A 26,391-nucleotide genomic window follows, 5' to 3' on the forward strand; every position below is an offset into this window, starting at 1 on the left:
CTTCTTGCTTGGTCATCCAGTTTGGAGGGACAGCCTGATCTAGGCAGGTTCTTGGTGGTGCCGTACACCTTCCACTTCTTAATAATCGCCTTGACTGTGCTCCAAGGGATATTCAAGGCCTTTGATATTTTTTTTTATACCCATCCCCTGATCTGTGTCTTTCAGCAGCTTTGTTCTGTAGTTTTTTTGAAAGCGCCTTGGTGCTTATGGTTGAGTCTTTGCTTTGAAGTGCGCTACCCAGCAGAGGGAACCTACTACTGCTGATTTATCCTGAAATCATGAGAATCACTACAGTTTAACAAAGGCGGAGGCCACTTGGTGTGTGATTTTGAAGGCAATTGCTTACACTTGAGCTAATTTAATGTGGTGGACACTTATCCAACCAAGCTATTTCAGTTTTTATTTTTAACTAATTTTCTACAAATTTCTAGAATATTTTTTCAGTTGGAAGTTGTGGAGTAGGATGTGTAGATAAATGAAAAACAAAAAAAAACTTTTAATGCATTTTAATTCCAAACTATAAGGCAACAAAAGGTGAAAATTTTGAAAGGGGGTGTAGACTTTCTATAGGCACAGTATATATACTTTACAAGACAATGCTTACCTTCAATTTAGTGTGCTTTCACTGTACAATTTGGTATGCTTTCACTATGAGAAACTTGTATTAGGGTTGTCTTAGCCAGAACAGAAATGACATGCTATTCCATTTCAACCACTGCCACAATTTTATATTAAGTTTATATACAATTCTTATTCGCTTTGCTTGACTGTATTTGTATATTTTAAACTCATTTGCAATGTTCCAAACAAACTGAAAGCTTTAGATAGTTTAAACTGCTGATGTTTACAGTATATGTGAATATGGTTTGGGCAACCATGCTTTTAAATACTGTAATACTGTAGGAGGTCCTGTACCTAATGCATAAACAAATGTTTTATGTATATTTTTTCTGATTGGGAAAAATTCCAACAAAATTAAAGGCTTGGGGTTTTGTTTCACTTGAGAGATTTAGATTCCAAAACACTTTTAATTTGTTTACTACAAAAAATAACAACTGTAAACAAACCAACCTCTTTTAGTTGTACCTACACTTTATTACTCTCTGTAGAGATTGTAGTAGTTTTTGAAAACCAGCTGCCACTGTTGAAAAGAACAAATGCTTTTGATTCTCAAAACAAAAGTGTGCATACTGTAGAAGGTTGTACAAACATTTGAAATGCCTGCCACTACACTGAATGGGGATTAGAGCCACAATGTACAACATGTAGGAAGATCCAGCACGACTAGGCTGCAAGATGTTTGGGTTGTTTCAGAGATACGTGATCATTCTCAATGCTGCCTCTGCTTTATGGAAGTTAGGGGTAGAAATCAGAGACAAAAATCTTCATCTTATTATTAACATCAATAATTTGTAATGCCTTGGATACGAGAGCATCGACCGACTGTGTTGCTAATACAGTTTCAATAACTGCATTCAGGGATTTCATTTCCATAACACTATAACTATCGATGTGAAGCACAGCCCATTTGAACACAGTGTGGGGTACATTTTGCAGTTATTCGTTCAATTTTGAGTCCAACAACCATGCATTACAAATGTTGCTAATAAAGTATGTTTATTAGTGCATTATATTAGAGTGTAAATGTAGCAGAAAAATACCATGGCTGTGCTAGGCTGGACCATGTCAAAATATTTTGCAGCAAAACTATGCATAATGTACTGTATTACAGGTCCGCAATGGAAGTGGTATTATCCTATCCTGGAGGAGAACCATTGGTCATTTCAAGCACAAATGACACAGTTTCTTGTAAATCAAAAAAGTGTGGTAATGACCATGAGTTAAGATTATAACTGCATTTCCATCACTAGTCACACCTTATCGGAGAGATGATCCATAAAATGGCATTGTTCCAAGTGCTCCCGAGTGGCACATCCGGTAGTGGCGCTCCGCGTTGAGTTCCCTATAGCCTGGAGGTCACCGATTTGAGTCCAAGCTATTCCACTGCCGACCGTGGATGGGAATTCCCAGGGGGTGGTCCAGAATTGGCAGAGCGCTGCCCAGGGGGCAGGGCTTTTGGTCAGCCAGGGTGTCCTCGGCTCACCGTGCACCACCGACCCATGTGGACTGGCCGGGCACCTGCGGGCTTGCCTGTAAGCTGCCCAGAGTTGCATTGACCCCCGACGCTGTAGCTCTGGGTTGGCTGCATGGCGGGCCTGCAGAGTGAAAAGAAGCAGTAAGCTGACAGCACACGCCTTGGAGGACAGCGGGTGTTCGTCTTCACCGCTCCCGAGTGAGCGCAGAGGTGGTAGCGGTGAGCTGAGCCTAAAATACAATTGGACATTTCAAATTGGGAGAAAAAAATGTCATTGTTCCATACAGCAATGTGGTCATTTTATTTTAGTACCACTCCTTGTATTTTATATTTTAAAATTCAAAAGGTATGCATTGACTAACCAAGCACCATGTATAGAGCCACTGCGTCACAGTCCATTACATTTTTAATGGCACACAGAGGGAGTGATTGCTGTTATTAGGAAACTTGTTTTGAGATTAACAATGTAATAATGTTTGTGTAAAGACTATGCATAGACTAATAGGGAGACTGGAAGCTTTTGTTTCATAGCAACACCCCCATAACGCTGTAATGTATTTTGTTAATAATGAAATATTTTTGTTTGGCTTCACAGCATTAGTGTAATTAAATTGGCTCTGAAGATCAGAATGTTTAAGGTTAAAGCAGTTTTGTATGTTTTCTGGAGAGCTGAGTTTTAACTAGGCTATGTGAACCACAGTACATTCTTCATGCTTGATATTAACTACAGAGTGAAAGTATAAAGAATTGTGTTTGCCTTGCAGGGATACAAACACAGCAGGCCTGGGCTCGCCTTTTCAGATAATGAATATAAATTAAAGGCAAGTTCAGGAATTTAGAAAGACCAGGCGATGCACCACTATCATGGAGTATTACATGACTGATATATAATGGAGGACTGATAAGAAGTTGCCTTTATAATAGCCAATACTGTAGTACAGAAAGCCTTTTGTGTAATCTAACAGAGAACAATGAGAATGTGTGAGTCAGAAGTTCAATACTGTGGCATTTGGAAATGTAATGAGATTTTAATCATTAATCAGATAGCTACAGTACATTAATATTTTGGGTGACCGGGTTTCATCTAATTTATAACATTACATTACACAGACATGCAAACAAGCAATTTATTGAAAATGTGCAAGTAGGAACGGTAATCCCCAATTTTTAAGGCACACATATTATACTGACGTACATTTTACTTTTACTGATTGTTGAATACTTTAACAAGACTTGAGGTTACAAATGAAGTTAGGGTTTGCCCTGAATAACTGGTTTTAATGAAAATTCAGCATGCAATATTATAGCTGGAAATACATGCTTTTTATACTAGGCATGTACTGTGTTTTTTACAATGCTTTACCAATCCAACTTACTTGCTCTCTACTATACTATAATTTTACTTTGCTTTACTACATTTTGCTCCGTTTTTACCATGGTATATTGCAGTATAGTTTTATAAGGGATTGTGAAGAGGTGTGGGAAAACACAAGGCAGACACAAAGTTCAATGATGAAATGCCGGCACAGGCGCTCAGATTTATTAGTCTGTGTTCAGTTGGCAGGTGCTTCTGTGATAGTTCGGGGGACTCTACCAGCAATGGTATTGTGCCCTGTCTTCATAAATCACACACACAGGTTTGTCAACCAAAACGAATAAGCAGAAGGCGAAAGGAAAAAGGAAAACAAAATACTTTAAGGAAAAACTACAAAATAAAGTGTGCAGGTTTTTAACCATGTCTCGTTGCTCCCTCTAGCAGTGGAAGCCCTGAGAATATATCCTAACTTATACATTGTGGAACGGCTTAGTCCCGTTAAGCTAACTGTCTCAGATAGTGAAGAAGTAAATAACTGGTGCGTGACTTGCTTGCACCACCGGGTCTGTGGGTCTCACACTGGAGCTGCAACACTGTCTCCTCGACTCGCTGCTCCAGAGTTTCTAGTTTCACTTTAGGGTCAGGATTCTGCTGTGAGTCACGCTCCACCGGACTTCCTGCATGAGACAGAGAGGATGCAAAACAGTGCTTTTTTATTTAGTCATACACCCTGTATAGTCCCACCCCACAGCCAATGACAGAACGTCAGCCAATTCTTCCCAGCTGATTCCTGTCATTCAGACATTTGGTACTGGTACAATACAGCATTGGATTATCTATCTATTGTCTATCGAGAAGTGGATAAAACTGTCAGAAGGCAAAGTATCCTGGTTCATCACGCATGAGCACAGTAGTAGTCCTTGAATTAGAATCACGAAGGAGACAAAAATATCTTTGAAGAAAACCCCTCATCACAAGGTCTGAAACGCTAGGGACTTAAGAAGTACCCTCTAATCTGTTGAAAAGAGGGACTTGGTGCAAGGGGTTTACCTGATAGACTGATTGATCTGATATGCTGATTGTGTCTGTCTTCAGTACTGGCAATCCTTTCCTTTTCATGAACACTAAATTTGTCACAAGATTATAAATGAGAATATTTTCCTGCCGGAAAAAAAAAAAATATAATACAAAACACATGCCATAGACTGAGCAAACAAGCAGGCCTAAATATCCATCCCTGCTCGGATTCCAGCGTTTGCTTTAGATTTATTGCAGGGATTAAAATTGAAGCTTTTGCAGCCTTCACTTGGTAATTCGTGCTGCCAAATAAGAGTCATGGATACTGTAGCTGTGCTGTCCATCTGCAGATTTTTTATTTTTTGGCTTCATTAGAATCCTTCATTGAATTAAGTAATTTCATATTTTGCCTGTACTGAAAAGTCATACAAAGTAGTTTATTGTCACAGATAGGAGACTAAGCTGTAAAATATAAATTGATTTTCTGGGTGCATAACTGTCTGCAGTTATGTATTGTACATTCTTATTGGGAACAGTGATCTGGAGGATTGGTTTTGGTGTATTTTAATGTACATTGGTAGTTATATAGGATTAGTTTAGAGATGTGTGAAAAATAAGAATTATGTGGCTGAAATTTAACTTTAACATTGTTGGTTTTTTTTTTACCTTTTATTTGTCATGTGATTTTATTGATAGTTCAGTGTCACATGATGGCCAAAGGCTGTAATTGTGTAGTTGTAACTTTGTTTGCCTGTCCTTAATAATATGTAACTTGTACTTGACATTCCTTTTTCTTTTTTGCTGTCACACTCAGTCTTCCACTCTGGTCTATTTCCAGCAGATTGCAAAACTAAGGCAGCAGCTCCAGCGCAGCAAGCACAGCAGTCGGCACAGCAAAGAGAAGGAACGTCATTCTCCTCTCCATGGCAACCACACCACAGTCATCCAGACTCAGGTGGGTGAAGAGAGGTCCTCTGGAATCCTTAGGGTTCTACAGTATATACAAGTAGAAGGCTGCTATAGATACATTCAGAGTGTGCTGCTGGTCATTAGCACCCTCCTGTGGGTAGTGGGTATAAATGTGCCAATCCACCACTGTCATATTGGGATCATATGACTTTCTTTATGATCAAGACCTACTGCTTCATGATATCAGGCACGATTCACAAAAGTTTAAGGGCTGTTTTTGATAGTTGATAGTTGATTTTTTAGGCCTGGTACATTTAATTAAATCACGATTGCAGTTTATTATGAAACCTTTTTTCAACCTGTGGCAGGCTGGTGAGTGGATAGAGGCCCAGAGACAGTCTGGAGTTCAAAAAAATAACTATTTCATTATAAACACAAAAATGAAAGGGCACAAGGGCCAAAACAAAGCAATTTAAACACAAAATAAACAAAATAAAGCAAAAATACACTCACAAAAATAAAGGTTTCCAGGCTGGGCAATGCCTTCACTGGATTCAAAACATTCAAAAACCACAAACACCAAAACACCAACCTGCTTCCTCAGCTCCCTCCTCCTAAATGAAAAGCAGAGACCTCCTTTTATGTCAGGTGGCTGGGCGCTGATTGATCGTTAATTAAACTAATCATCTAATCAACCCCAGCCACCTGAACATAATAAACCCAGGCAGGTAGGGGAATTTAACCCCATCCCTGCCAATTTCTAAAGAGCAGAGCTGTGCTCTGCCACACAACCGTTTTTGTTTTAATCTAGGTCAACGTTTGAATACTCAAAAACAAGACCTTAAGTATTCCTAAAACAGTATTTAAAGTTTTGTGAATATGGTCCATTGACTTCACTCTCAGCACACGGCTGTATACTGTCAATATCTCTATCAAGTTTGGTTACGGATGTTGTGCAAGAAAAATGGACTGTTGTGTTATAAAGCTGTCACTGCCACAGTATCTAAGCATCCTGTATCAGAAACCGTTTGAAATGGTTTTCTGCTAAGGATTTAGTACACTGCATTATTGTCTAATATGTTGTTTACAGCTGTATTCTTTGTTTTTAATTCAATTTAGTGGGACTCACATGAATAACAATATCTCATGTCATTGAAAATGCAATCTACTGTCTGCCTACATGCTTTTTCTGCCAAAGAAAGAATATCCTGTTTAGATGCAGTACATGTTTATAGTTCTCACACACCACACCTTAGCAGAACCTGGGCATGAACCCTAACAGATTGTTGTCCAGCCATGATGCTACCATTTCCTTATGGCCCAGCCAGGGTTATTTGATTAGGCTATGTTTGGAATCTCCGGTATCACATCTCAGAACCATTATTTAATGTCTCGTCAACAGGCTAACTATGCAGTGGAATTGGGGTTCAGGCCCAGAGAAAAAAAGAGTGCTACCAACACATGCAGCGTCTCCCATACAACCACTGTAAAAAAATAAAATAAAATCTGCTTAGATTTTGATATCTGAAGAGAACAGAATCAGAAAAGTTATCTCTGATTTGTCTGTGCCACGGACCATAGCCTGAAAAGATAAATACGAAAACTTATCATGGTAATGTTATGGTGTTACAGGACCTGCAGAGTTCAGCTGAAGCACAAACGTACAGTAGCACTTGTTTAGTTTTAAGTAAATCATATATTATAATCATTTTTTCTGCCTCTAACAGAAACATCTAATCAGTCCCGTCCAAAATGTTTATATTGTGGTTTCACACTTAAATTACTGACACAAAAAATCATCTCATGATATTTACTGAACATTGGCTATCTTCCCCATAATGATACAGTGGTGAAATTGCTGTGTGCTTTGTGGTGGTCAGTCACATGATTATGTCAGAGCAGCCGTGTTTACAGGGATAATAAAGAGAAACCCTTGTGCATAAATCAATTCAACGTGATTCATTATTTGATCCTCCATAGGCAAATTAAGGACTGTTCGGACTTATTAGAACTTGCACACTGATTCTGGGTGCCAGGCTTTAGTACCAGCTGCTGTATTTGGATGTTTGAGTGCTGTTTTAAGTGCTACCAAAGGTGCTGTTCACTAAGATAAGAGAGCTTGTCTATATCTAGAAAGTGTGTCTGTATTTTTATATTACTTTGTTAGAGGAAGCTGGTTATTTTGCATGTGGACCATTCTATTTTTCCCATACTGCTTTACAGTATTTCACCTAATTATGAGTCTTTCAGAACTAGTGGGAGCCATAATAATTGCATTCATAACCTTTAGCTGAGAAACCGCAGCAGTGAACATAACAAATAAATAATGCACATGCACAAATCAATCATTCTGAAATGGTTTGGAGGTTCTACAGTCTTTGACCCTCGGCTGGTGATTTCCTGAAAATATTTACTCATTCCTTATATTTGTCTTCTTTAAATATGTATATATTCTTTATATTTGTCTTTATATTCAGTATTCCCATAAAATCGATCAATTATGAAGTTTCCTCATGCATCCACTTGTCTGTAGCCATGCATCCTGTTTAGCAAAATTGAGAGTGAAATCGGGTGATTAGAAAATGCAATATCATTGGCTCAACACAGACAGGCACATAATTGTCAACTGAATTGCTAAAAATAGAGTAGTGGTCTATTCTAGCAACTTGATTGGCAATCAAAAATGTGTTGACAACTCGAGTTGCCAGTTAATAGCACTTGGTCAATTTTTATTGTCAATTTGCTCGTATATCTTCGACCTTACAGATATCACAAACAATCACTTTAGGAGAATACAAAATTCAGATAAAACATGCCTGGACATGCCCAGTCTTTTTACAAGTCACTGTAGAATGTTCACACTTTGTTAAATAGACTTTCAGGGGTCAGTAGTACAGAATTAGCCATGCATCCACAGAAGAGTCCTCAAAGAAAAAAAAAAGAATTAATTAAGAATCATAGGAAGCAGCAGTAGTAAGTGCACTCTTTAGGTTTGCTTTGTGAGTGTTTAATGTCCACTGCATTACTGTACAACCAATGAATGCTTTGATAATACATTTTGTCATGTCTCTGCACTAACATGTCTTTGCACTATACTTCAATTGAAAAAAAGAAGATAAAGTTGGCTTAGCTGTTTGCTTGCAAATGTGCTTACATTCCATAAAGGTCAGCTGCAGGTCTCTGCCTTCTTGTTTGAAGACTTCCTGTCATTCAGACATAGTCCTGCTACTACAGTAGCAGCAGCTAATGTTTCAGAATGCCATCGAGCTCCACTGTGCAGTAACTCAGTAGGTGGTGGTGGGAGGGGTTTGTTTCCAAAATGACATTGCTGTTTTACAACCATAACCCAATGTACACCATTGTTGTAAAAGGTTAGCTAACACTGTAAAGAACGCTTTGAGTATCATTTATTTGTTACTGTCTCAAAAAGAAATGTTCATCATTTAAATCTTTCCCTTGCATTTGGGTAGAAAAGGTTCTATTCATGGGTCATTTTAAACCACAGTTGTCTTTTCCCTTTGTGAATGATGTTGTTTTTGTTTAGTTTTTCATTGTGTATTGTTCTCTGGCACCAATGACCTCTGCATGTGTACATGTATCTTTCTTAAATATTATTAGTCTGCCATATCTTGCAGACTTTTATCAGACAAGCTGATTTTATCATCACTTTGGTACTTAACTGGAAGCTGGGTCATTTGCATAGTATTATTAAAGTCACACAAGATTATAACTGTGTGCAAAAAGATGCTTTAATGACTATTGTAATTGGGAAGAGCAACTGATGAAGCAGAACAAAATTCTACCATACCGTGTATTGTAGGTGCACAAATGTGATTGATCAATACAGTGACGGTAATAACCTTTACAACCTTTTCATGTTACAGTAAGTCTTAATCACTGTATTTGTGGATCCTCAGTTTAACATTCCAGTTACCTTTTGAAGTGAAGCAAACCAGTATACAGAAGCAAACTGTTTGAAGTTAGTTGAGCAGATGACTTGCATGTGACAAAGATAGTTCTCTTCTGCTGGTTGTACTGAAGGCGAAGATTACTATATGCAGTCCTTTTTTTCTTAATATCTGTTAGTTCAAGATATAATTGGTGGGTGGCTTTCTTCTGTATCTGTCAGCATTTTACTGTATGTTTATTTGGAAGTAAGTTTTTGCATATTTTAAATTGGGCGTGTTTGTGCTGTATTATGTTTCTTGTTCTATATTCACAATCCTTACCTTATACCAGGGCTTCTCAAACTCGGTCCTAGGGACCCCCTGTGGCTGCTGGTTTTCATTCCAACCAAGCTCTCAGTTACTTAACTAGACCCTTAATTGAACTGATAATTTACTTAATTAGACCTTTTTACTTGTTTTCAGCTCTAGAACAGTTACAGTTCAAGTTACTTATAAAATGTTATAGCAAACTTGAAATATGCAACTGTTCAAGAGCAGAAAACAAGTAAAAAGGTCTGTTTAAGCAAACTATCAGTTCAATTAATTGTCTAGTTAAGTAATTGAGAGCTCGGTTGGAATGAAAACCAGCAGCCACAGGGGGTCCCCAGTTTGAGAAGCCCTGCCTTATACTAGACAGACAATGTAAACATGGTTTCAGATTTTTCTAATACCTCTCAAAGAGCCTAGGCAGACTTTTTTGCTAGTGTCTTCTTCATTGTCTTGCCTTGTAATTATTGACTGCATGAATCAACTACAAGACTCATGCATTCATGAATGAACTAGTCAAGCGTCTACGTCAGGTTCATGAATGCTTGTGGAAGTGTGGAAACATGCTTAGACCAGCCCTCCGCCACAGCAATTCCTAAAAAGGTAGCAGAAAAGTAGGTGAGTTAACAGGATAATTGTCCAGCAGTTCACCAGCACATCCAGTAACCAATCAGATCAGATCTGAAAATAAAGCCAGTTTATGTGTGGTCTTGTGGGATCACTAAATCTAGAATGTTTTGTGGGTAAAAAGATGGTGAATTTCAAAGCCCTTGTTACCATCTTGTGGACCTCTTTAAGTTTCCAGTACAACCTGGAGACATATTGCATCACCGTAGGTAGATTTCACTTCCGCTGCTTCTTGGAGAGATCCAAAACAGTGATCCATCTGGTAGTTGCAATATTGTGATGACTCATATTCCTGAATATTTGTTATATTGTCAAAGTGCTATTCACTAGTATGTTGCCTGTTAAGTTAATAAGACATTTATTTTTTATGATTTAATTTTCATAGGCATCTGTGTCAAGATCAGTCCAAATGCCATTATCAAACATTCCAGTGCCAAAGTCCACAATTTCCAGAGTACCAAGCAGCATGGAAGGAATAAATCACGAGTTAGAGAAAGTGTTTATTAAAGACAATGAAGAGAAGGAAGAATTGAAGGTACGTCTGTCTACATGCATCTCCTGGCTTAAAATGCACTGCTTTATTGTTCAGTTCATAAAAATATACAGTAGGTTCATTTTTCAGTTTTCTGGATCATTTTCTAGTGTCCTCTCTCTCTCTCTCTCTCTCTCTCTCTCTCTCTCTCTCTCTCTCTCTATATATATATATATATATATATATATATATAATATATATATATATATATATATATATATATATATATATTGCAGTAGTGACTGGTTAACACATTGGATTCACACTGAGGTGGTTATTTTCAAAGGAATGTAATGATGCTACCCACTGAGTAAGTGCTTTTTAATGTAATGTTACCCAGTTTTTCTATTTTCAAGAGAAAAAGTTGTAAGGTTGTAAGGTTACGTTATGGCAAAAGAAAAACAAAACCGACCTGTTGTTTCTCATTATTGCCCATAGCTTTATTTGATTAAAAGTAAAATCCAAGTTTAGGTAATGCTGCGCAGAGCTGTTGCGGACGCTGTGGGACTGCCAAGAGCAGGGCGCTCATGGGTGTGTGTGTTATACACGGAATTGGTCAGGAGCATGCTCATATTACTTTACTATGTTTTGAAAATAGATATGTAACTGCGTAACAGATTATCTTGCTTATGGTAAGTCCTACCCACACTTTTTGAAAATAACCCCTAAGACAGTGATTACTTTAGTAAATATGAGCTTGTACAAAAAGGGAATCCATGGTCATGGGAAAAAAAAAAAAAAGAACTAAAGGACAGCAATTATTTTTTTTCTTTTCTTTCCAGATGCTTCATTTTTTATTTCTTTTTTACACTTTGACCACAACAAAATGATTCACACGACATAACACCCATCACCCATGTGTTTGTGGCAACAGTTTGCACTTTTGTTATCGACTGTACATTTTCAGTTATACAGGATATGTTTAAAACATGGTGGTGCTCAAATTCTTTGCATTTTAAATCTTAAAGTGGTAAGCTGCTAATCTTGTAAAATCAACAAAAAGGCACGACACTAGAGATGCCTGCAGGTCATTGTGTGGTAAGGTATGAAAACCAGATGCCATAAAGTAGGTACTGTATTTAAAACAATTATTCTGACATGTTAACATCTGTCATATTGTCTGGAATATCAATATCACCTATCAAGTTCTGTCAATGAAAGACAAACTGCCTCAATGAACTCATTGCAAAGGTTGCTCTTAAACCTGACAGTATGATGAACAGCATAATATAGGGCAGCAAATGGCTTTTTCTTAGGCCGACACTTCAGTCATTTTCAAATTATTCACAGACTTCATACTCATCAAATGAGGAAATTGGTTTTGCGCCATTATTATTCACTGCAAATCTGTTATTTGCTTTTTGGTAACTTAGCAGCTGGGTTTTCCAAATAACCCAAAAGGACCTCCCATTTGCCACATGTACTGCATGACATACTCTGTTTATGTAACTGTGTATTTAACGATTTATTTTAATGACAAACATGATTTAAACAACTACATGTTTGTCTTAGCGGTTTTTAATGTAACTTTAAAATTGTACGGTGTGTATACAGTTATTTAAATATATTATTTAAATGGTCTGACTGTGGCAGTTGTATGTGTGACATGCTTCACAAATGTATTGTGGTTTGTTCTTTTTTCTGGTATGTACTGTACAGTGCTTTGCGATACATTTGTATAAAACTGCTATATTAATGCAATAAATAAATAACTAAATATTGTTGCCTAAAAGCAAATATGACAAAACAGGAATAACGTGTGTGTGTTTGTGTGTGTGTGTGTGCTTGTTTTGAAGGCTTTAGACTTTCAGTTTGAGCTGATAAAAAGGAAGTTGTTGAGGATATGAATGCCTTTTGAGATGTAAAAGATTGCATACATAAACATAAGGAGAGTATCCCATTTCTCCTATCTTGTGGTTTTACACAAAACGGACACAATGGCCAACTTGCCAGCTTCTGTTTTTGCATTAAATCTCCTGAGATGTATGGCTAGCCACCTGGGGATAATCATATCCCTCTGACATCTGAATTGCATATTTACATTGTGCATAGTAAGTGGAGGAGATTTAAGATCACTTAACTTGCTTTCCCACTCCATGACTAATCTGATAAACCATCTTAACTCTATTTAAGACTGTTGTACACTAGGTAGAGATGTATGTAATGATTACATTTACCCCTGGATTCCACTAAACTCGATGTTACTTCCTTGGTGTATGATTAAGGCGTCTGATTTTCTGGTGAATTTTTTTTTTCCAAATTCAGGTGAATGTTTTTTTTTAAAAATCGGGTAGAATTATTTAGTGAAGAAATCGGGTGAAATCCGGTGGATTTTTTTTATCAAGAAAGAATAAATATTCCGGTAGACATCCGGTTTTGTTTAGAAAGAAATAAACAAATGCTTAAACAGTTTAAATCCCCAACATATGTATATTTCCACACATTGGGGTATGCAAACTTTTGACAACATCTACAGTGCCCTCCATAAGTATTGGGACAGTGAAGTCAAAATTGCTATTTTTGCTATACACTCAAGCAATATGAAAATATGATTAAAAGATGAATATGAGGCAAAAGTACAGAATGTCACCTTTCATTTCTGGTTGTTTCAACACACATATGTTTTACCAACTAAGAATAACAGCACTTTCAGAGTTTCATCCACCCATTTTATGTGAGCATTAAGTAATTGGACATTTGGCTCACAGATGTTTCAGGTGTTTCCTGTTGCATTGATTGTTCACACATAAAAGAGCTGTGAATGTGTAGTCTCAGTTCTATCCTTTGCTTTTGCCTTTGGAGTCCTTGTTTGATGTTAGTAGGCATAATCCAACGTGAAGACTAGGGAGCTGTCTATGAAAGAAAAACAAGCGATTTGGAGGCTAAAAGAAAAGAGGAACACAATTAGAACCACAGCACAAAAGTTGGGCAGAGCCAAATCAACAGTTTGGAATGTCCTGAAAAAGAAAGAAACCACTGGTGTCTTCAGCAATCAGCAATGACCAAGTCAGCCAAGGAAAACAACAGCAGTTTATGACAGAACAATGACCAGAGCTGTGAAAAGAAAAAAAACAACCCTCAGACAAGTGTCAGTGAAATAACCAACAACCTCCAGAATACTGGGGTGAAAGTGTCACAGAATTACAAAGGCTACACTGCAAGATGCAAACTTCTGATCAGCACCAAAAACAGAAAGGCCAGATTAGAATTTGCTGAAAAATACAGAGATGAGCCAGTACAGTTCTGGAACAGTTTTATGGACAGATGAGATGAAGATTAACCTTTATCAAAGTGATGGGAAGGCAAAAGTGTGGAGAGAGAAAAAAAGGAACTGCAGACAATCCAAAGAATACCACCTCATCTGTGAAGCTTGGTGGAGGTGGTGTCATGGCATGGGCATGCATGGCTGCCTCTGGAACAGGCTCACTCATCTTTATTGATGATGTAACAAATGATGGCAGCAGCAGAATGACTTCAGAAGTGTACAGAAGTATCTTGGCTATCAATGTACAAGGAAATGCCACCAGACTCATTGGCCAGTGCTTCACAGTGCAACAGGACATTGATCCAAAACACACTGCCAACGCAAGCAAGGAGTTCATCATGGGAAAAAAGTGGAAAGTTTTAGACTGGTCAAGTCAATCTCCTGATTTAAATCTGATTAAACATGCATTTCACTTGCTGAAGAGGAGACTGAAGTCAGAAACTCCCCAAAACAAGCAACAGCTGAAAATGCCTGCAGTAAAGGCTTGGCAAAGCATCTCAAAGGACGATGTCAATGGGTCGCAGACTCGCTGCTGTTATTGCATGCAAGGGATCTGCAACTAAATAATAACTTTTTTACATCTTTTATTTGCTTTAAGTTGAATTGTCCCAATACTTAAGCTCACATAAAATGGGAGGATGGAACTCTAGAAGTGCTGTTATTCTTAGTTGGCAAAACACGTATGTATTGAAAACGGCAAAAATAAGAGGTGACATTCTGTACTTTTGGCTCGTATTCATCTTTTACTCGTATTTTCATATTGCTTGAGTGTACAGCAAAAATAGCAATATTGACTTCATTGTCCCAATATTTATGGAGGGCACTGTATCTCTCCCCCACTCTCTCTCTTTCTCACACACACACATACACTATATATGGAGGCATTTCTCCATTCCAATCAAGTTTTATTTTGTAATGGAGTTGTAAGTGTAATTGCACACAGAACATACGGGAAAACTAAACAACTTTACTCCATGCTGTTTTACAAAGAGAAACAATCAACTGTTACATCTAAATGCTCTTGGCTTAAACACACACTCATAAAACAAATAACTGCGAAGAAAAGTGTGCAAACGCTATGTTGCTGTAATTTTGAACAATCTAATATATATATATAACATTAAGAAGCCACATTTTTCTAATAGGTAAATCAGCTTACCGTCATCGTTGCCTATTCTGGGAGTTTTTGGGTTTAACCCAAAAATCAGATGCCCTAGGTATGATATATTCAACCCAACTGAGGCAGCCAATAAGAATCATTCTTGCTGTAACATTTATTTCACTTATGTGATTTCAGAACCATGATTGGGTTATTGTCTTTATATTTTGGCTGCTGTCATCATATTCCCACACTGAATGATTTTGGGGCAGTGAGCAAGCCATATTAACAAGAACTTTCTGCTGGGAATTGAGTGTTTTATGGGATGATATGCTGATTTATTTTTGTTCTGTCTTCAGTCCCTGGAGGTCCCCGATGGCCGGCGAGCTCCGTTCCCTCCTCACTATCGCAGCAGCAGTACCCGCAGCATCGACACACAGACGCCCTCTGTCCAAGAGAGGAGCAGCAGCAGCTGCAGCAGCCATTCACCAGGCGTCTCCCCCTTCTGCCTTCCTGGATCTCAGGATGGAAGCCCCTGCTCAGCAGAGGACCTTCTGTATGACAGAGATAAAGGTGAGAAGGAGTTGTGTACACTGCAGTTTGAAGGCCATCCAACCGAGCTACCTGCTGCCAGTTTATCTTTCAACATGAAAAATATAATTGCGGGGTATCTGTGATGCAAGCCTAATATCACAGTGCTGGGTTTTTCACATCGCTTTCGATATTTAAACAAATAATCCCTCATTTTGAATTAGTTTGGAAAACAAAAAATATAATTCCTACCGTATTACCATATAATTCATACCAGTTTTATTGCAGTGAACCAGTAACTGGTTAATATGCCTATGAAATAAAGGACAGAAACACTTCACACTACAGTCTAATGTGTGTTTATTTCAGACAGCATTTATGCATTGATTTTCTTTGCATGGCATCTTTGTGATCACTGAAATACAGGTTGGAGCAACGGATGACATCATAGTTAATAATGTTTAAATCAATCAAACAGTTCAGAAAGATGTTGGAGGAGATGTATCAGTACCAGGTAATTTAATCAGAACACTTTTTGTGGGCTTAAATGGAGGCAATTGAATTCAGGACCTTCTACACTCTGGTGATTGAATTGGAGGGTATTCAGAATAGTAATGGTTTGAAGTAATCCATACGTGATGTGAATTGCTAATTTATTCAGACAGATCCCATACCAGGGTACAGCACAGAGGTTTGACTAATACAGATTTAACATTATACATTAGTGCCCCTGCAAAAAACCTAGTATTGCTGGTCAAAGAGAGAAAGGGGTAAATATGTTTACAGATCTTTTGTGCGGAGCCCCTTGCTGGGTTCAGTAATGCGGCTTCAATAGGATTTCTTCTCAGTTGTAATAATGCTCTGTTTCCTCTCTAAGCAGTTGTCTGTTCTCACTTGTTTTTTGATTGACAGCCGATTCCTAAATGTACACCTTCTTGCTTTTGCATATGAATGAAAGTGTGCGGAAGGATACTCAGTATTCAAATCAGATAGTGACCTCCAGGCAGCCCAGTAAGGGCTTGTTTCAGATGAGAAAAGGTAAATGGCTGTTCCGGACATGCAATAAGGGATACATTCTTCTTCTTCAAGAAACAGCGGACAAGGACATATTTTAAAAATGTAACTAGTCCTTTGTTTCTTTAGAATTAATTATCCGGGAACTATCGCGAGGCAGACATTTGTTACTTTTTCATGCATATCCTGGCTGCTGTACAGATGGTGGAATCACTGTCTTCGGCTCTGTAATCAAATCCACTACACTGCTGGCAATAGCCTTGGCTTCATTTTAAAGAGCTCATTTAGTGTAATCACCAGGGGATTATTCTCCATCTTCATTTGCTGTTTAAAAATCTGCTCTTCCACGATATACCATGACCAGATCACTGATTGCGCTGTTTAATCCCTAACACATGGGCCTCAGCAATCTCAGCAGAATAATGCACTTTTTGTTTATAAACTGTTATTACTTTGATTGGGCTTTTACTCCATGAGCACTTAGGACTTTAAGAAAAACATTTGTTCTTGATCATTATTTGAGAAAGCCCATCGCATTCAGTGTTACTCAGCCGGTACTGTTTGAGTAGCGTTATCTGAAACTGGACAGTGCCTTGCATGAATGATTTACCAGCAGATTATTTTCCAATGCGAACTGGAAGGGGCAGGTACCGGAAATTGAGACTGAGGATGTCTGAGAGGCCTGTTGTTTCACACACTGCTACTTAATGAAAATAAGAGTTTCATATTTTGTAATCTTCTATTTGATGAAGCCACAACACTTCTAGTTCTAGATATGAAAATAAAGAAATCTAGATCTCCGAGACATGAGAATCCATAGAAATAGACAGAGTTGAGGTATCTCGTTACGTCCTATAATAATATTATTTCTGTCAATAACAAGGTAATACAACATATTCAGTTTCTAATGGGAGTAATAATATTAGTTACTTTCCGCAAAAAAATAAACAAGCCTGTCTTGTTACTTTTGTTCTGTTATACACCTACATTGGTGGACTTTTCTTTTATTAAAGCCAAAGTAAATTTCAGTTCAGTAACTGAAGGTGAACTGCTCTATGCTGTATTTACAGTTAACATGACACACTATCAAACTGGAAACACTAACAACTCCCTAAAGATATAACTGCTATTGTCCTTAAACACGTGTGTGCGTGTGTACAATCAGGATTAACTGATATATGATTTTATATACTTAGTTTAAATATAGCTGTTACAGAACAAATAAATAAATAACTTTCTCACTGCGGCATAATATTCTCGGAGGAGTCATTTGAGTGTGTGAACGTTGTGGTTATTTTCATCGTGGAGCTGGATTTGTTTGAATTTTATGAAGTCAGAAAACACCGAAAGCAAGGTTTTTTTTTTTTTTTTAATGATAATTTTAGTGTTTGCAGCATCTTTATTTTGTAATTCATTTTCTGTAATGTCAAAACATCGTTGTCCAGTGAGATGCAGATTTGTCCGCCATTACGCTTTGATGTGTGAAGAGAGGAAGGATGTTCTGCATGAGGAACTAATTTGAGGGAGTTTGTAAAAAAAAAACTATTGACCAAAATAAAATTATGTTATTCTATTTCTTTGGCCCTCATGTTTTGGATCTCTGAACAGGCAGTGTCGTGGTACAGCCTTTAACAGCTGTAAAAATAGACAAAGGCAAAGTGAGCATGTTTAAGCACTCTTGTGCAAATTTATGTACACCAACAAAACAGTATTAATGGTCATCAAAATCAATGGGCATTGTGTCTTTAAATATTACGAGATTGTAGACACTAGAGTCCAGACAGAGCAAATATATAAACAAGTGGTATCCTTGTTCGCAGGCACAGCTGTAGATGCTGGGCTGGCAGGTAATCTTCTCTGGGTGTACTGGACCTGCTTTCAGTCTTGGTATGGCTGCTGTGCTCTGCTCCTTGCCCTGGGTTCGTCTATTTCCAAGTGGAGAGACTGCTCCTTTTATACACCTGTGGCTGGGCTTAATTGATTGTTAATTAATCATTAATCAATAAGTCCCAGCCACCATCTGCACATGTATTTGGCAGGGATAGTATTAACCTTATCTGTCCTAGACTGGAAGAACAATAAATATTTTTTAAAGTGGATTGTAACCTGTCGCAAAGATCTAGCAAAAAAAACATATTACACAGAACACAAAGCTCTTCTTGACCACCCATTTAGTTAAATTCTGTTCGTTCCTCACCACTTTGAAATTCTGAAACTGACACACAACAGTATAGTATCAATATAACGCCACAGTATTACTGTATAAGAAAAGGAGCCTGTATAGCCACATAGCCTTTTATAGTTTGAAACTAAGGAACTTAATAGTTAATTCAGGTTCATTAAATATTGTTAATTACAGGTGATTAAAGACCTGAGTAAACATGCTGAGAATGTGACCCATTGTACTGTACGGTTTGGGTTATCATCATTATTTATAGCTCTGAAATCAAGAGATGACTGCTTTGCATACCCCAGAGAGAATATCTGTCATTCTTATCAGGTGGTCACTGAGGAATCCAAACTAGAATAGTTTGATATTTATATATGTATTTATTTTATATTAATTGTACCTTGCCGACTATGAAACAGTCTTTTGTGTGTCTGTAAAAAAATAATGTTTCTGATGTTAATGATATCTTGATTATAAAACCCTTCCTTGAGATGGATGGTGCTCAACTTGAGAAATCGATGCAATTACACTTCCAGTGTTTGACTGATGTTGTCATGGTTGGTTAATACCCTCTGTTTCCTCATTGAAAGTGGCCTACTGACTTTAGAATCACCCTGTAACGTAGAGACAGCAAAAGATCTGGGGTTGATCAAGGAGAAAAAAAAAAAGACAATTAAGCAAAGCATAATTTTTCCACACAAGGAAAGGTTTATGCTTCCAAAACCCAAATGATTTATATTACGTCTAGTTCAAGGCACGAAAGTAGGAGGTAAAGGAGACTGTTCAGCATCTGAAAGTTGTGCTATTTATAGGCCTGTTTAGAACGCCTTAAAATATTATTGTTATCATGTCATCTTGTGCATATATACAACGAGACTATGGCAGGACCAGCCCAGACATCTTTTACAACCCACCTAGATAGAACAAACTGATGCCTTAGGACTGTTAACATGGTGTAGGGTCACCTTGAATATTTCAACATGATTAAACATGAATTGTTTAGAGGGCTATGGGAGTACCACCTCTCATCCAATCAGGAAAGTTTGAGATTAAAGTATTCCCATTAAGTAATCATGTTGGAAACTATTTCTCTGTAAATTTGTGCTGTCTTGGATAAGGAAGCTCCTGCCAAATGACAGCCTAAGTGTGTCAGATTGCCGCCTGTTCACATTGTGACTCAAACTGACTTGCCAAGGGAGGGCTTAATCATTTGTTATGGACATGGTGATTGTTTTGTAACAGAAAGTTACATTTCTGATTGAATTCCTTGCAATCAAGTGGCATAAGAAAACAGAATGAAGATCCTGCAAACTCTCTTAAGAACTGCCTTCCTCGGTACCCACAAAGAGTGGTTTTCAGGAAGATGATCTTATGTCAACTACGCTCTTTTCCTTTTATTGGCCTAAATATTTGATGGCTTTTAGTAACATTCATGTAAGACTGTGGCAAAGTGGTTAATTGTATACAGGTGCAGGAGTGATTCAGTGTGTGAAAGAAGCAGACAAAATTATAATCCGATTGTTGTCCGGTTTAGTGCTGGCCCTTGGCGACAGCTCCAGAAATGTGTTAACTGTCTGGTAATGTACAAGACGAGACAATTACAAACAAACAAAACACAATACTCACAATTACAGATACTGTTTCTGGTTTTCACTGTCCTTCTCGGTTCTTACTCACAATAAACCAAAGCGCAGGAACAGACGAAGGAACTTCCCGACCCTGGGAAAGAACTGTCAGACCAGCATGTCCAAAGAACTCTGTTCTCACTGCTTAGCGCCCTCACTGGTCGGGAGGGAGATTTACAACCAAGAATCATTGTATTTCTGTCACAAAGACACGTTGGTTGTTTTTAATTTGCACAGAGCACAGGTTTAGATCATCAGGACACTTTGTGCATTCTACAGAATTGATCCCACATTGATGGCCTCAAAGCTGATCACTGCCTTTCTGTGAAGAGAATTGTTATGGTCTTGTCTTTATTAGCTCACAAACATTTAAGAACATTGATAAAGCAGCATAATACCAAAACTGCAACAGCGTCACAAAAACCAGTACTAGTAAAAGTAATCAGCACAGGTGCTACCTGCTCTGCAGATTTAAATATGGATGTTATGATCAAGCAAGAACACCGGAGAAGAGTCTAGTAATTCTCAAAACCACAATTCCTTACCAGCATTTTTAAATATGCTGTCTGCATGCTAACATCAAAATACATTTATTGTATCTTTACAGTCTTTAAGGTTTGTGTAAGGTAATCTATTAGGTTTTTAGAAACTACATATTGCTTTCCCTCAGATGTAAGGTAAATGTCATAATGTTCGTCAGTCCTCCCTTTTTTGTGAGATTAAATAGTTAATAAAACATGATTTTTTTACAAACATGTACAGTACACAGGTGCATATACTTTTTTGTATTTATTTTTTCCCCATCATGAGACAGCTGAAGTTAGTGGACGCAAATCGTAAAACATTTCAACACAATTTCATAAATATTTAAATGTTTAAAACATTCAGTAAATAACTCCTGAGTTAAAGCTTGAATCTAGCCCGTTGTTTCATGCTGTGTGAGGAAAGTACATAGCAGAACCAGTTGCATATTGATTTAATGGACCACCATCCCAGCAGAGAGCTGTGGGGTACTATAAGGGTATCCTAGAATAGATAGGAGCATATGCATATTTAATGATTTTTTTGGTTGTCCCAGAGATATTGTACATGAATAGAGCATGAGTTCAAGGTATGGCAGTTAACTTGTAATATTGTTATAATTAGATTCTAGAACAGCCCCTGTATAAAGAACATCACGCTGTGCAAAAACACAGTCTTACTGTACCACTTTTTAAACAAACACATTGCATAGATCCTGGATGGAGCTTATCTATGTGTAAATTAAGTTATACATATGACCATTTGTTATTGTGTTCAATAAACAACTTTCTTTCAGATTAGGGTAGTGTGTTGCAGCTAACAAACAGAAAGGTATTTCTCACACTGTGGAAAAATATGTAGGGTGTGTGATGCTGTAAACAGCATAGTGGTAACATTCAGTTACCAATACACTTGGAAAAGTCCAGTGGTAATTACTTTACAAGGAAACGTAAAGTTACTTGAATAGCTAATACACACTGCTGCAATTATGTGTGTGACAGTGCTGAAAAGTAACATCTGTTTCAACGGGACTTAATGAAATGCACCTCTTTTCTCTCTAGCGATCCAAGTACAAAAAGCATATTAGAAGTATTTGACTGGATTACTATATAGGCACCAGTAAATACAGTAGCCATTCTGTGATAATGTTAATGTTTGTTGTATTGGCTAAATCATACACATCGGACCATTGGCAAGAACAGGATTTTGAATTATTAAACTTGTGTATTGTGGAGATTGATCTACAAAGGTGTAACATCCAATTTTCAGGAGTGTCTTGACATATTTCTAAAGGTTGGCCGTGTACATGGGAATTGTCAAGAAACTATCCATACATGTCTTCACCATGAGGTTAAACCCACCACTTCTTGTCCTAGTCTGTTTGTCTCAGACTTGGCTAGTAATGCATTGATTTGCATTGATTTGGCTCTAGTGTAACTGTTAAACATGTGTTTTATAAATTCAACCCTTATTGGTTTTACCACAGAAAGGATGGTAGGACGTTCCAAAACACATAGGCCTCAGTTTTCCCAGAGAATAAACAAATGTGGTTACTGAATGGATTACTCCCAAATTAGCCCATTACAATTACTAAAGGGACTAAGTAGTCCTAGAAGGTGATCCAAATTAGAAGCCGCTGACAAGTCTTAATGATCAGCTGGTCTTCATATCAAGCTGTTTCGATGGAGGGAGTTTACTGTACAATAATGCCAGAACGTCATCAATCGGAATTTAATTCAGATAAGGCAGTTGATGGTCGTACGACTGTCCTGTACTTGAAGTATACCACACAGCCACTGATAAATACCTCCTTTTAATTTTTCAGACAGTGGAAGTAGTTCACCTTTGCCTAAGTTTGCCTCCTCTCCCAAACCCAACAACAGCTACATGTTCAAACGAGAGCCCCCAGAGGGATGTGAGCGAGTCAAGGTGTTTGAAGAAATTTCGTAAGTAATACTTTTTTATGTTGGCTGATTTCTGCAAACCATAGGACATAGCAATTATAAGAAATGTATCCCATCTGATAAAATGTTCATAAAAACTGGTGCTACTCGGGACCCCGAGTGGTGCATCCGATAAAGGTGCTCCACATGGAATGCAGGATGCGCCCTACAGCCTGGAGGTCACCGGTGTTCCACTGCTGACCACACAATTGGCCGAGTGCTGCCTGTGGGGGGAGGGCTTAGGTTGGCCAGGGTGTCCTCGGCTCACCGTGTACCACCGACCCCTGTGGACTGGCTGGGCACCTGTGGGCTTGCCTGTAGGCTGCACAGAGCTGTGTTGTCCTCCGACGCTGTAGCTCTGGGTTGGCTGCATGGTGGGCAGAGTGAAAAGAAGCGGTCAGCTGATGGCAGGGGTGGTAGCAGTGAGCTGAGTCTAAGCTACAATTGGATATTTATAATTGGGGGAAAATCTGGGTCAAATCAATTAGCGCTTACTAAATAAAAAAAATTCAAAATGGTGCTACTCAATATACAAAGATACCGTTAGGCTGTTTTTAACGAGAACAATAGTCATAATAAAGAAATACAACATGCATGCATTTCAGTAAGTTAGTTCTGCAGTGCGTGTGTCTACAGGTGTAGCTGTGCTGGACCGACGGTTTATATTTTTATAGATATCCATTGGTAGATCATCTTTTGCTATGAATGTGATTTGCTATTGGTCCACTCGGGGCGAATGTGATCCTGGAGTACTCAATGTGATCTGTGATCACTACTTACAACTTGGAAAATAAAACCTGAAATGTTTACTTGTGAATACAGTAAATGTTTATTCTGTTGGCTGTTTTTATGTGCTCCATCTTCTTCCATATTTCAGTTGTCTTGGAAAAATATTCTCATCTTAATATGATCCATTAAATCAACCATTTAAACAAAAGTACATTTTCAGTGGGTTAGGGAAATATAATTTGAAACCTATCCATTAAATGAAAAAGGCTGTTAATTTTTTTTTTTTTTCTTTTATAGGTCTCGTCAATTAAGCTCGGTCCCTCTGTTTTCTTGTCCCGACAAAAACAAGGTAAATTTTATCCCGACCGGCTCTGCTTTCTGTCCTGTGAAACTACCTGGATCCTTCATCCTGTCATCTTCTCACCTGATGCTCATGAACTCTCCTGGCCCGGTTCCTGTTCTAAATGTTGGTCAAAGCACAGCCTCAAGCAGCCCAGTCACTGCTGAGCAGCTCTCCTCTCAGGTCTCAGTTGACACCAGCACAGTAGACTCTGCTGAGGCCTCAGCACAGCTGCCATACCAAGAGGCACCACCAGAGGAGCTCTTCTTGCCTCAGAACTAGGTGGTCATTTAGTCTCTGGTACAGCAGCCTCTGCCTAGTGAAGGGGCCTAATCTTGCTGTATTAAACACCTGCATGGAGTAGCAACAATGTACAGAACAAAAACTTGTAGTGTTCTAAATAGCATATCTTTAAACAATGTTCTTGGCAGGGATAGAATTCATCTCTTTTAAATAACTGTAAGAAAGCAGTAATGCTTGCAACATAAAAAAGGAAAAACGTAACATGCTTCATTAAGTGTTTTTAGTGGGGGACTATGCATTCACAGCTTGTTTAATCATAGTAGTATTCTGTCCTGTGTTCTGTTCAACATCTACAGTACAAATAAGCTCTATATCAATACATAAAAAAGCCTGTCTAAACTGAAACTGTATTGCTGTCAGGTATGTTACGGAAAATGCTGTATTTTGTCTAGATTATGTTTACAATCGATCCAGGTTATGTTTCTAAAATTCTTTAATACATACAATGCAAAAAAAATCAATAATAAATAGCCACAATAGTTGCACAGTGCCCATATATTGGCTTAGCTTCAGGTACTTCTATCAAAAGTCTAAACTCAGGTAATTTGGAATGTATCCACGTATACTGAATCCGTGGAAGTTAACAATAAGCATCACTCTCTTGCCTTTCCTTTTTTGTACATCTTTCCAAATTACATTCCATGCTCTTGGAAAAAGTGCATCCTAGTCCAGGGAAGGCTTCCTGGACTTGCCTAAGTTTATCACAACCAGCAGAAATGTGATGTCTGACATCACACTTGTGATTTAAACAAAACAAAATGTGTGGCAGTTCAGAAGATTCAGGTGTTTCTCATTGTACTACTGTTAAGCTCTTCAAAATAAATAAAAAAAGTGTTCAGTAGTAGGATGTACAAGATAAACATTCCACAATAAACAAATATCTAAGTACACATAACAAAAGAACATATCAGGTTATAGCATCTGATCTGTCCTGTTTGTCAGCCTAATTAGCTTATTAAGGATGTGAAGTGCTGCTTTTCTTTAACTGGATTAATATTTAGTTTCTCACTTTAACCTCTAAATTCATATCAGCATGTTTGAAATGTGTACAACTGAGTCAGTCTGTAGAGAATTAGAGAACGTGTATATATGTTGGCCTTGTAATTTATGCTATTTCTAATTTACACTAAATGAGATGGCACCAAAACAATCCAGAAAAGGTTATGACCTGTTTAATGGAATATGTTAAGATGGGTTAGATGCTTTGTTACCATGTCATGTACAACAAGTGTTTAACTTTTTTCTTTGTATTTCTTGAAATGTTTAAAAGCTATTGTTCTGAAGACACTGAAGCAGGTTTTTTTTTTTAAATCTGTTCTTGCAACAAATAACACAAATGGAATTAAATCACACATATTTTAAAAGTTCAAATACTATTATTACCCTGGAGTTAAAAACACAGTAAATATAAATCTCTGTTAAGCTATGATTGTGTGCAATAAAGTCAACACAGGTCTGAATTGGAAAATAACAACTTGAAATGTTACACGAAATGCTACATTACTGTCTTACATTTACAGAATAGCAGAGGAACTAAATATTAATTGTATACAAGATTGTTGCAAATCTGCTCATATCTTTCTAAAGTTATTAACCAAACTGGTAAAAAAAAAAAAAAAAGGCTAAGTTTGTCCTGTAAAAGAGGAAATTAAAACATTTCAGGTGTCTCCTACATCCAGAAATAGATTTGTTTGTTGAGATACATTGTTTAAAAGCTTGTTTGAAGTCTGTATATAGTTTCACTGTAATATCAAGCCACTGTGCTAAACAGTATTTATGAGTTGCCACACAATATTGCTTTAAATAATGCAGTGTGTGGCTTTTGTTTTGTATTTTTCAAGATATATCTCTTGTGTCTTATTTAAATAAAGTTATTAGCAGAACCAAAACCATACAAATTGTGAATGGAAGTTATTCTTCAACAGGTCAAGATGTTGCTAGCTGGATGCCATTAGCTCTGATTTACATCTACCTTTGACTGTTTTATTCCTCTTGGGTTCAGACAGTGTTTTACATGCAGTCGCACATTTGGCTTTCACTATTGCCAACCTTCTCTGTATTTCTTGCATATGGCTATTGTATTATTCAATGGAAAGGCTTTTTTTTGTTTTGTTTAAAAGTTACTGTACATTTACTTAAAT

The 26,391-nt window shown here is 37.6% G+C and overlaps 1 protein-coding gene across 4 annotated transcripts in view; it reads left to right on the top strand.

Moving 5' to 3' along the window:
• Positions 1-26,155, top strand: part of LOC121315052 (glucocorticoid-induced transcript 1 protein-like) — a 63,967-nt gene extending 37,812 nt beyond the window's left edge. For 2 of the 4 annotated variants that reach the window (XM_041248941.1, XM_041248939.1), the window contains 5 exons: positions 5,266-5,382; positions 10,563-10,712; positions 15,433-15,646; positions 22,761-22,881; positions 23,905-26,155. In XM_041248941.1, the coding sequence (XP_041104875.1) occupies positions 5,266-5,382; positions 10,563-10,712; positions 15,433-15,646; positions 22,761-22,881; positions 23,905-24,229 (927 nt within the window). In that variant the 3' untranslated portion in view covers positions 24,230-26,155. The remainder of the gene's footprint in view (positions 1-5,265; positions 5,383-10,562; positions 10,713-15,432; positions 15,647-22,760; positions 22,882-23,904) is intronic. The other 2 variants (XM_041248940.1, XM_041248942.1) reach the window with 1 other exon arrangement.
• The last annotated feature ends 236 nt before the right edge of the window (positions 26,156-26,391 follow it).

This window comes from Polyodon spathula, chromosome 4, assembly GCF_017654505.1.
Source record: "Polyodon spathula isolate WHYD16114869_AA chromosome 4, ASM1765450v1, whole genome shotgun sequence".
Taxonomy (NCBI): domain Eukaryota; kingdom Metazoa; phylum Chordata; class Actinopteri; order Acipenseriformes; family Polyodontidae; genus Polyodon; species Polyodon spathula.